The following is a 12,100-nucleotide window of genomic DNA, read 5'->3' as shown; positions in this document are numbered from 1 at the left end:
TCATTGTCACATCCTCGATGCTGCCTTCTCTTGGTTAGATAGACAGGCTGCTCGCAATCATAAAGACCTTACGCACTGATTGCAGCTCAGCAGCCAACTGTGTTGTAATATGATTGAGACCCCAAAAGGAGCTATTTTGTTGTGACCATCAAAGCAACCTGCAATGTCCTCCTTCAGTTCCTGCAAGAGGTCCATTTCACAAAGGGAATCGGGGAGGGAGCTCTTTATCAGTTCAATTAACACACTTCCAGTTCAGAAGTTGTTTCAGGATTTGGAAAGAATGACTTTATCTTCCATGAACTGGAAGGGTGGTCAGGGAAACAAAGATCGCGTCATCCTAGGCCACTGCCACACAGAGAATGGGGAGCCTTCTGTGCAGATCTCACAGGCTGCAGTGGTTCTGTCATCAGGGTCAATCCATGAGATAAGCCCCGAGCCAGCACAATGAAAAGACAAAGGGTCCACTTGGGCTCACTTTAACCAAATCCTCAAGCCAATATTGACTTTTCATCGCTTATTGAATCTGAAAATGCACAAGACCCACAGAGCATTAGGGAGCATAAAGGATGTGAAGAGAATATGAAAGATAGGAGAATGTGTTGCTGTGATTTGTTGGTCATCTGTTCTTATGCTGCCCTTTCAGTGGAACTTCCCACTGGTTATGTTTGTCTGGAAGATTGCCCCTGCTCTTTGTTGCGGAAACACCGTGGTCGTCAAGCCGGCAGAGCAAACTCCACTAACGGCTCTTCACATGGGGTCTTTAATTAAAGAGGTGAGTTGCCATAGCAAAGCTGCCATGTGCATGTTCCCAAATGTGAATGTGAGTGAGCCCTTACCTTCGCAGTGCTTCTGAACAGTGAGGGCTGTTCTGTTTTGTGTCAGTGCAGCTTGCAGCATGTCTAACCTTGTCTTGGGGAATTGTAATGCACTGCAAACCACTGGAGCAAGTCAAGGGCATGAAGCCTCACATAGCTTTCCAGTCTAAATTGCTCAGAAAACAAATCATTAGCAGCTTAGCAAACTGAACATCTTGGCAATCATCAGGGCCTTCTGGAAGCAAAAGCAAACAAGAGCTCAGAAAAGCAGAATGTTGGTCTGGGTGGTGGGGGCGGGGGAGGTGGTTTTTCATGCAAGTATCTCAGTAATGAAACTCTTGTCTGTAATTTGATATATTAATTTAACTTTGTGACTGAAATATTTACCCTACCAAGCACAAAACTGGCAAGCGTCAGGTTTGGTGTGCCCAGGATAAATACACACTTTATAGGGCTGTAATGCAAAATGTCTTTGCTTAGAAGCAACTCTCCTTCAGATCAGTAGGATGTAGGCTAGATGTACCAATGCAGCCAAATGAGATGGGAACGTAGGGATACATAGATCTGCTGGTTTTCTTCTTGCAGGGAAGTATTGGTTTTTGTTTTAGTGCAGAAGCATTGAACAATTGGCTATGCCTCCTGCAATCCAAAGTTCAACAGCCCACTTTCTAACCTTGGTACACTCTCCCACTCCATTCTGCTGCATGCAGAAATCAGGCTGCATTGAGGACTCATCTTGTCCCATGCCTGGAAAGCACACATCTGAGCAGTTTTCCACTTGGCCCATGCCTCCTAGGCACAGATCAGAGAAGTTCCCCCCTTGCCCAACAACTCTCCCATGGAAAACTGGCTCATTAGTGCTAAATTGGAGCAAATGTCAATCCAGAGAAAACGTGAATTGCTGTTTGCACCGATTGAGCACTAAGGAGCGGTTTTCCCTGCGGGAAAGCCATGAAACAAGAGGAAGTGTGGATAAGCCTAACCCTAGGTTTCTATAAAACATAGTTAGGACTGGTGTGTGAAAGTAACAGGTACAATAATTTTTAAGCATTCTGTTGGATCCTTCAGCACAGTGGTATTTGCTATGCAACCTGGAGTGAAGAATAATCTTATGTGGTTCCTGAGCAGAAAAATAAGCTAAGAATACTCCCAGCATGGAGAGGTAACTGGAGGAGCTAAGGCTAAGGTTGCTGTCTTTACCATGCTTACTCAGAGGCAAGTCCTGTTGAAATCAGTGGAGCTTACTCATGTAGGAGGTTAGGTTTGCAACTAAAATCTTTTCCCTGTCCCCTTCTGTACAAAAGGAAAATAAACTGAAGATAATTGTGGTCATGGCAAGTGTTGCTAATAAGTAACCAACCAAAGAACTAACAAAAGTGATTCAGCATATCTTGTTCTTGCCACGGGAACAGTGACTCAGCAAAAGTGAGCAAACAGTGAAATGCCACTTGCAATTAAATGGTTATGGGTCAACAAGTAACTCTGCCTGCAACAGGTGACTCACACTGAAAATCACCATTTGGAATTCACATTTATTTTATTTTTTGGTATTCACTAGTATTTCTCTTCTCCACTGCTCAAAAGTCATAGATTGTCAATAAATGAATCCTTAAAGACCAACATTCTAATATTAAGGGTGTGGTCATGTTATGGATATTAACAGATTTTTAAACAGATGGAGCCCTTCCGCAGAATGAAGCCTGAACATAAACAAGGCAGCATTCCAGGGTGGGACAAGATGAAGGGGAAGGGGAAAGGAAGTGATTCTGCAGTAGACAGAGAATTTTCTTCCAGCTGAATAGGTTTAGTTTTGCAGCCACCAAAACGGAATAACCATGGAAAGGAAGAGAGGCCCAGAGTGTTTTCTGTCCTCTTACCTCACTGGCTGCTGATAGGACAGAGTCTGAGATCATGGTTCTAGTTATTTTCTAATGCCAGTCTTGGATTAGTGGTCTAGGCTTCAGATCCTTACACACAGTCCCAGGGTTTAAACTAAACCTGTTGAATAATATTGAGTGCCTCCAGTTTAACTTGTTTGTGAGTCCATGATCTGGAAAGTTCCAGAAAAGTTCTGACTTTATGCTACCAAAAGGTTCACCAACTACCTTTGAACTTGAGCCCCCTTCAAAGCTTATTGTACTTTCTAAGTCCCCAGCCCATTCGCGATCAACTCCCCAGGAAGCAAGTGAACAAAATCCTCATACAGTATGCAGCTGTGCATGTGAGCACCCGGACCAGGACATGACAGATCACAGGACTTCTGATTCATAATCATAAGCCAGTCAAACCACATAGTTTAAAAACCTATGCACTCACTCAGCTTAAAAGGCAATACTAGTACAACCGATTTTTCGTTTGGGCTGTATTCAGTGGCATGAAAACAAAGACTATCAGGTACTAGTGGCATGTTCTAGGCCAGAAAAAAAAGCCTCACATTTTAAAATAAATATGCCCTTTTCATCACAGACTATATGCTGAGAAGGCAACAGGTTGCTTTATAAGGCAATCCGTCAAATATTTTTTCTTCACAACAGAGCCTCTTTCAAGCCCAGTGCATTTGTTAAAATTAATTGCAGCAGCACAGAATCCACTTTGGCATGGCTCTGCCCCTCGTAACACCCACAGCTTGTAACTTCAGTTCAAACAGGAAATCTGGTGGGCAGGAAATGGTTGCTTCCGAGGTGGCCTCTCCTTCCCAGTGATGCAAATGCAGGTAATAATTGCCAGCCCTTGTGGTTCCTATATATGGATCTTTACCAGGACACTTAGGGATCTGGCTGCATGGAAGAGGCACTTTTGCCACAACTGTTATGTGTGAATCAGACCTTTGACTAATTAATCAGGCTTTGATTGCACTGTGTTCCCATCAGGAACAGTTTGCCACCTAACAATAAGGATGCTGAAGTGAATGTTTCATGCATACTTTTAGAGTCACAGGAATTGGAAATGAAGCACATCCATGCCAAACAGCCAGCATGAGGTCATGGCTAGAGGGCTGGAGTTAAGAGTGGGGAGACCCAGAATCAAATCCCTGCTCAGCCACAAAACTTGCCATTTGACTTTGCCCCCGTCCCCACCCCACAGGGTTGTGTTGCAAAAGAGAGCTATTAGCCTTCTAGGAAGGAAAGATAATGCATCTCAAGAAGGAACTTCAACTGCTTTTGTTAGTATAACACAAGCCTAAAACCTCTAATTAGTTGGCCACCTTAGCTGGAGCAACGACAGAGGTTCTTCTGCCTCTGCAAGGGAGGTGGCTTCTTCTGCAAGTACAGTGGTACCTCGGGTTAAGTACTTAATTCGTTCCGGAGGTCCGTTCTTAACCTGAAACTGTTCTTAACCTGAAGCACCACTTTAGCTAATGGGGCCTTCTGCTTCCGCCGCACTGCCACTGCGTGATTTCTGTTCTCATCCTGAAGCAAAGTTCTTAACCTGAAGCACCACTTTAGCTAATGGGGCCTCCTGCTGCTGCTGCGTCGCCGCTGCATGATTTCTGTTCTCATCCTGAAGCAAAGTTCTTAACCCAAGGTACTACTTCTGGGTTAGCGGAGCCTGTAACCTGAAGCGTCTGTAACCTTAAGTGTATGTAACCCGAGGTACCACTGTATTAGCTTTTTACTCACCACAATAGTGTTGCATGCATTTTACCACAAGTTTTTGTAAAAGTTGGGGGTTGGGGGAGAGAGGAGTATGCACTCTTTCTTTGAGTTTCTTTGAGAACGGATGAGATGAAATATCGTAAATAACACAGGTGCAGTAACTGTATGGCTGAGAGGTACAACTGTGTTCTTTCTCCTCTGATATTCAGGCAGGATTTCCACCTGGAGTAGTGAATATTGTGCCAGGGTATGGACCCACGGCTGGCGCAGCCATTTCCAGTCACATGGACATAGATAAAGTGGCCTTCACCGGCTCTACTGAGGTATCTGCCTAACCCTGTGATTAAATGACACCACAAAAGTCCTCAACCCACCCACACAGACTCTGACAAGTGATTTAATGCCTAGGTTGTGTAATTATGTTAACCTTTTTCGACTGTGAGCTTCCTAAACAATGTCGCTGAAATGATTTGTTGCTTGTTATATTCTACCTCAAACACATCTACACATCTACATAGTGTTTGAATTGAAGGAATATCTCTTCAAGCAAAAGAATTTTTGGATATAAAATTGATTCTTCAAAGCTGAGGAGAGGGTGAAGTTTGGATTTTGGCTTAGTCTTTTGTTTCCCCCCTCAAATTTCAGTTTAAAAATAAAAATACACATTTTTATTTTTATTTCATCTCTTTTTTATACAGAAAGTTGCATTCTACAAAAATAGGCAGCTTATCTCCCTCATCGTGAGCATGCTTCATATTTTAGAAAGGACTACTTTTAATGAAGAATAGTGTGGAGGGGGACCAAGATATTTTTCACTGTGCGGGGTATTTGACAAAAATGCATCTGTACACTTTGACCACATTTTAGCCCCCAAAAGTTGATATAAGCAACTGTTAAGCTCCACTCCTGACACTTTCCTTGATGTAGTTAATCAATATTCTTAGACTGAAGCTGCTATTGAATTGGCTGTGCCCCATCTGCACTGCACATTTAAAGCAATATCATACCACTTTAAACAGTCATGGCTTCTGGGAACTGTTGGTTTCTTAAGGGTGCTGAGAGTTGTTAGGAAGCCACTTTTCCCCTCACAGAGCTAACCTTCTCAGAGTGGTTTCACAATCCAGGCTTCTTCCCCGGGAACTCACTCCCCCCTTCACTTACACACACTTTGGCCTGGTGAGAGAAAGGTGTATAGCTGACCTCATATGCCACCCAACCCCTTCACTTCACACACTCCACACAGCCTGGCCAATCTGGGTGGCAGGACTCCCATTGACTTTCCAGGAGCCATCATTTGAACCCCAAGGATTATTGATATATTGTGTGAGAAGTCCCCCAAAGCTTGCAGAACACGGATATTTTGTAATACATCCCATTAGTAGAGCACTGTTTATCATAGGAATCTGCATTGTTCCAGGTCAGGCTGTTTGTCCATTGGGCCTGGTATTGCCTGACTAGTAGCGTCTCCTAGACAGAGAAAAGCTCTCCACTCTGCATATCACAGTTACTGTATTTTTAACTAGAGGTGCATTTTGCATGCACCACATGTGCCCAACCACTGAGCTGGAGGTCTATTCTCCACTCTCAAATTGACAAGAGAGGTCAGCCCGAACCTCTTGCAAAGCAATGACCACAGTCTAAATATGGTGTTACACACAACCGTTTCAAGTTGTGTCTTCTCTTTTAGGTTGGCAAGATGATCAAAGAAGCTGCTGGGAAGAGCAACCTGAAAAGAGTCACTTTGGAACTTGGTGGGAAAAGTCCCAATATCATATTTGCAGATGCTGATTGTGAGTGACATGCTTCTCTTAGATTTCTTGTCTTCAAAGCTCTCCCCTTCCACTGTGTTGCAAAGCTTTTTAATGTTAGTTTGGGGAGGTGTCTAAGCAAGTGAAAAACCAGATTGTTAGATTACGTTGCAAGGACTGCTGTTTTTGATTTACAGTATTGACTGAGATGCTCAATGTTGGCCTCTTCTGTGTCTCTTTCTTCGCAGTGGACAGTGCTGTGGAATTTGCACACATTGGCCTGTTTTACCATCAGGGACAATGCTGCATAGCTGGGTCTAGAATTTTTGTGGAAGAGCCAATATATGATGAGTTTGTACGTAGGAGTGTTGAGAGGGCTAAGAAAAATGTACTTGGAAACCCACTGGCTCCGGGAGTAAATCAAGGTCCTCAGGTAAGGAACAGTGTTTTGTGCCAGGGTTATCACCTGGGTCAGTGTTGTCAGCCACAGGTGGACTCAAAATGCAGACATCCTGGGAGATGGCATGGAGTATTCCTTCTTATGCCACTGCAAGTCTGTAGAAAACCACAAACCCTTCTGAGCCAAAGTAGCTTTATAGGATCTTTGTGACCCCTTCTTCACTGCATTGGCTTCTGCCCTTTTCTGACCCTATATAAGTTGTCTTTCTTGTCTACAAACTTTGTGCATCAAATCAAAGCTGTGTGCAACTCTCTTGACTCCCACTTTAACCATTCCCTGACTCTCTTGATTTCTGGTCAAGGCAAGCTTCCTCTCCCTGTTTTCCTCTGCACACCTGTCCAGGCTGCCTTTAAGGAACTGATTTCAACCTCCTTTTTAACCAACAATTCTGCCATGCCCTTCAGTCAGCCCAACCCTGCAGGGGGGGCCCCTGAACTTCACCCCAATGTATGACACTTTGGCAAACAGGTTCAAATACTTTGGCATCTGTCATTAGGAATGAGGCTTGCCTTGTTTATTATACATCTGGGTTTTTATTTTAAAATGCATTTCTGACTCTTGATTTTGCTCATGGATGGACAGTCCTCTTCCTCCAAAACAGACATATTTAATACAAATAATACTAGCCTACTTCTTGTGGTGAAACTAGGACGTTCAGATTAACATGGAACTATTTATTAAGAAACTTTCACAGATCTTTGGAGAGTGGGACTAAATTTCATAAACTGCACTTAGCATTCAAATGCTTAAGTGGGCAATATGACTTTGAGGCTTTGGGCAGCAGGAAGTGTTGATGTACAAAACCTTGGCCTATCCCATCTGAATCTATAGGATGCGAAACTGTTGTAAATATAGTGCAAATGTTAGCCCTGTTCAAGCCATACACATGTGTTAGCTGAAGTAGCAGGGTCCCATCATCATTGTCTCCAGCCTACAGCTGAATGTTCAATGTGCTTTCTGGCAAGAAAACCTTTTGTATTCGTATACAGTTCAAAATCACATGGAACGCCTAAGCATGAGCAACTGCTCTTGTGAAATGTTCCCTTTACAAACATCTACACTCGGCACACAAAGTCTGGGGGTGTTACGGAAACAGGGGTGCAACACTGGGTCGGGGCAGAAGTGTGTGGCTGCTCCTGCTGCCAATTATAAGTACAATATGGTGTTTGCATTCTCAAGAAGGTATCCAGTCACAAGAAGGTTTGCAAAGACTCTCCCCACAACCTGGGCCATCAGTGTTGTGGGTGGTTTTCAAGCATTCTACACTAGCCTTATTTCAAAGGTTTTCATCCATCTCCATCTCATAGCCATGACATTGGAATCAGTTCTTAGGTGTTCTGAAACACAGCCCAAACCCAACACCTACATTTGGAAACATCCTTTATTATTATTATTATTTATTAAATTTATATACCATCCTATGTCTGGAGATCTTCTATAACCCTCATGTGGGATATGTCAAGGATCTAAGACTCTGCACTAAAAATCCCAAGTCCATAATTCTTCTACTTTTCCTTTGGTGCAGAAAATGCCGGAAATGAAGATATAGTACAAATTAAGCAGGAGGGTTTCTTCTCTAATCACCTTATAAACCTGTTTTACTGACTAGCTTTTGCTAACTATTGCATGTAATTGCAGTCTTGAAATCAGTTCTGAATTCATTTCTGAAAAGTCATTGGTTTGAGAATGCCATCCAGAAATATTTTTTAACAGAAATTGGATAAGGCAAAGGGAGAACTTAAATACTTGAATGTAAACTGAGCAGAGAGAGTTTACGAAAGTCCATGGCTCACAGGAGTGCCAAGACTGTATAAGCAGTGCTGCTTAAAAAAAGAAAAATTCTTTTGTGCTTCAAGTCCTAATTACTGAACTTCATGGGGGAAAGTGGCAGGGATCCAACCACTCAGAGGCAACTTGTTGCTCCATCTCTTGTGGGTAAAGAGTTTTTGTTTCTGCTTTGTTAATCTTAAGGCCAAAGAAATATCTGGGAGAGTGACTTATCAGTGCAATATTTCTTATTTAGATTGATAAGGAGCAGTATGATAGAATCCTGGCACTAATTGAGAGTGGGAAGAAAGAAGGAGCCAAACTGGAATGTGGAGGAGGCCCCTGGGGAGACAAAGGCTACTTCATCCAGCCTACAGTTTTCTCAAATGTTACAGATGAGATGCGCATTGCTAAAGAGGAGGTAAGCTGATTCAGAAAATTCTGCATGTTGGTCTACATTCTATGTTTCACTTGCCATGCAAGATGAGCCTTTTAAAAATCAAGCACTTAGAAGATTAGTTTTCACTCCTTTCCCACCCAGCCCCAATCTAGGCTGTGCAAAACTACGTTTTTACAGCTATGTGTGTTAATTTGGGTCAACTAAATAGAACAGGTCAGCAGGAATTAATACTTTCAGATGTTTTTGGCAATCATCAAATACATCCAGATTTCCAAAGAAGCTGAAGGGCAGCTACAGTTGTGAAAATCTTCCTCCCAGCATTCTCTGACAAGGCCCATGCCCCAATAAGAGGCCCACACCTTGTCTCTGGAGACTCCTGTCCCTGCTGCTGCTCCTTACTGTAGTGCCCATTAGCCTGCCCTCTCTGAGCAAGGAAGAGGTCAGAGGAGCCATGACAAAGAGCAGTAGCTTCCGCATCTCATTCCCTCCCTCTGGGAGGTGATGTCATACCCTCCAACATGAAAATAGGGACGTCCTAAGGAAAAGCGGGACATTCCAGGATCAAATCAGAAACTGGGATGGCAAATCTAAATCAGGGACATCCCTGGAAAATAGGGACATTTGGAGGGTCTGCATCTGATGTAGATTAGGAAAGAAAATCAAATTGGCAGCAGCAACAGTGGGGAGGGGGAGAAGTGGCCTCCTCTGAAATGAGGGCCCCACTGAGACAGCCTTGGCCAAGCCCCCTCCCACTGCAAAAAGCCATGGATCTGACACAGGCATACCCCTCCTCCTGCATCTATTGCTGACACACATTGGGATGCAGACTCTCCATAATGATGCTCATCTGAGTCTCACTGAACTGGCAAAATGCATCTTTTGGGGTGATGGAGAAGGCACATCCAAATGTGGGGCCACCAGTGGCTATATGTGACTAGCTGCTCATGTCCTGAAACAAAGAGGGAAACTGAAGTCAAGCAGCAAGGAAAGGCAAGTCAGGGCTTGACAATCCTGGTGAGGCCATCCTCCTAATTTTTCCTGCAAGCAAATTATAAGATGGTTGTGGATTTGTGCTTTTGAAAAGAAAAACACTTAGACCTGGAGTACTGAAGACTGATTTCTACAAACAGTGACATTTATTGTTTAAATATATTCTGGCAATATATGGAAATGGCTCCGTTGGCTCCTATAGATGGTTGTAACAATTGAAATAAAATTAAAGTGAGTAGCTGGCATTCAGCTAAATTTTACTCAGAGCAGACCCACTGAAATTAATGGGCCTAACATAGTCACATTCATTCATTTTGAAGAGTTGTCTCTGAGTACAACTTACTTGAATACCAGCCAGTATTTGCATGTCACAAGCTCAGCACGTTTTACTGAGTATAGGATGGTCTGCATGACTCCAATCCTGCAGCACTAGTACTAAGCACCAGACGAGCACGGTCGGACTCACCTCTGAGTAAACTTGCATGGGATTGTCCTGTGGTTTCGGCTTCTGTGCAAATAAAGCTTTTATGCAGAGGGTCTGAGAGCAGAGAAAAACGAGGCCTGGTTTAACACATCCTTCACCAGCCTAGCACCCTCGGTGTAGTTGGACTTCAGTTCCTATCTGCTGCAGCCAGCACTGAAGCTGGTAGGAGTTGTAGTCCCAAACATCCTGAGAGTGCCTGGTTGGTGGGAGGCTGGTTTCCAGCTCTATTGTCTTTACCAAAGGCATTCATAAATGTGGCAGTTTATAAAACTATGACTGACTTAGAGAGAAAGTATAGATTTTGGAAGTCATAGTAAGCACCTTACGAGCGAACCAGACCAGAAGGTGTCTTAACCTGAAGAACTTACGCATCAAAGGTAGTTGGTGCATAAGCTCAACTACCTTATGCAGAAGAAGAAGAATTGCCCATAGTGTGTGTTACCTCTGCTAAGCAAGCTTTGCATGTTTTGTATTGTTTCAAAGGACTTCAAAAGCTGGTTGACCAGTGATCAGAGTGTGACAATAGAAAGTGTGAGAAGTGAGCTTTCTTCCAGACTATCACCTTTCTTTAAAAGCAGTTGCCTGTCTCTAGTGCCCTCAGATGTGAAAACTAGAAATATAATCTCCGGAGATATTGAGGGTGCCTTGTGATCTTTATTGTTGCTTCTGGCTGCTCTCTCTGCGTCTGCAGGTGTGTGTGTATTTCTAGCCACCCTTCACCCAAACAACTCCGGTCAGCAAACTTGGTTCTCCCCCTGCCCATTTTATCCTCATAACAATCCTGTGAGATAGTTTAGGCAAGGGGTACCATATGTCTGCAAAATTAGCATGAGGGGCGGATTTCAAAAAATCTGCAAATGTCTGGGGTTTTGCCAACGTAACCAGAAAGTGTGTGTTTGAGTATAACTCTTTGCCTTTTGTGGGGGGCAAGTTTTGTATTCTTGAAATATGGCAACCCTAGTTGAGGCTGAGATAGTGACAGGCCCAATATCACTTCTGTGGCTGAGTGGAGAGTTGAACCCAGGTCTCTCTGATCCTGGTTTGCACCACACTGACCTTTTTCCCAGGACAGATTTGACCCAGCCTGGCAATCCTTACATTCTGATTTAGGAAAAAAGCTGCCTTTTCTTGAATTCAGTGAATAAACAAAAAGTTCATGTGGGAATTTCTCTCCACACAAACTCTAGAAACAAAAATATTGTACTTTTTCATCGGGATGAAAATAATGAGGGTCACAAATGGTTCAATATTTATATAAAATGGTGAGTCTAGTGGAAATGTGTTCTTGTAACAATAGTTTGAACAAACAAAAGGAATAAAAAGTTTCTTTAAACTTTGTTTTCTTACTTATGCAGAAACTTGTAGATAAGCAAATCTCCAATAAACATTTATGAGATTAAAACACAAATGTGTTCTTAATTTTTAAATAGAAGCACACAATAAGGAGTTTAATAACAATTTACTTGCACACTCATCACAAGGATGTATTTAGACAAGATGCTTTAAAATCCAAGTATAAATATGAGGTGTTCCCCCCTCCCAATAATGACCCAGGCTAATGAAGAAATGGACCAGACTTATTAGAGTGTGAAAATGTGTGAAAGTGACGTAAAGTATAAATAGAATTCTCCATCCCCGGTTCAACTATTCCTTTCCCACCCACCCCTCCTTCTACATGCAGGCATTGTGAAAGAAGTTTCAGGTTTGCAGGTTTCTTTCTCCACTGTGTAAATCACAGCATCAGAGAGAGCATGGTAGGTTATTTCACAGAATCACAGAATTGTAGAATTGGAAAGAATCCTAAAAGTCATCTAGTCCAGTCCCCTGCAACGCAGGAAAC

General features: G+C 43.0%; 1 protein-coding gene across 1 annotated transcript in view; it reads left to right on the top strand.

Moving 5' to 3' along the window:
- Positions 1–12,100, top strand: part of ALDH1A1 (aldehyde dehydrogenase 1 family member A1) — a 61,216-nt gene that overhangs the window by 42,627 nt on the left and 6,489 nt on the right. The window contains exons 7-11 of the mRNA XM_081930661.1: positions 644–772; positions 4,621–4,734; positions 6,099–6,201; positions 6,408–6,592; positions 8,643–8,807. Coding sequence (XP_081786787.1) covers positions 644–772; positions 4,621–4,734; positions 6,099–6,201; positions 6,408–6,592; positions 8,643–8,807 — 696 coding nt within the window. The remainder of the gene's footprint in view (positions 1–643; positions 773–4,620; positions 4,735–6,098; positions 6,202–6,407; positions 6,593–8,642; positions 8,808–12,100) is intronic.

The sequence above is a fragment of the Podarcis melisellensis genome, assembly GCF_964234715.1.
Source record: "Podarcis melisellensis genome assembly, chromosome: 11".
Classification (NCBI taxonomy): Eukaryota; Metazoa; Chordata; class Lepidosauria; order Squamata; family Lacertidae; genus Podarcis; species Podarcis melisellensis.
Note: the sequence above shows the minus strand (reverse complement) of the source record. Positions and strands in the feature narration are given on the sequence as shown.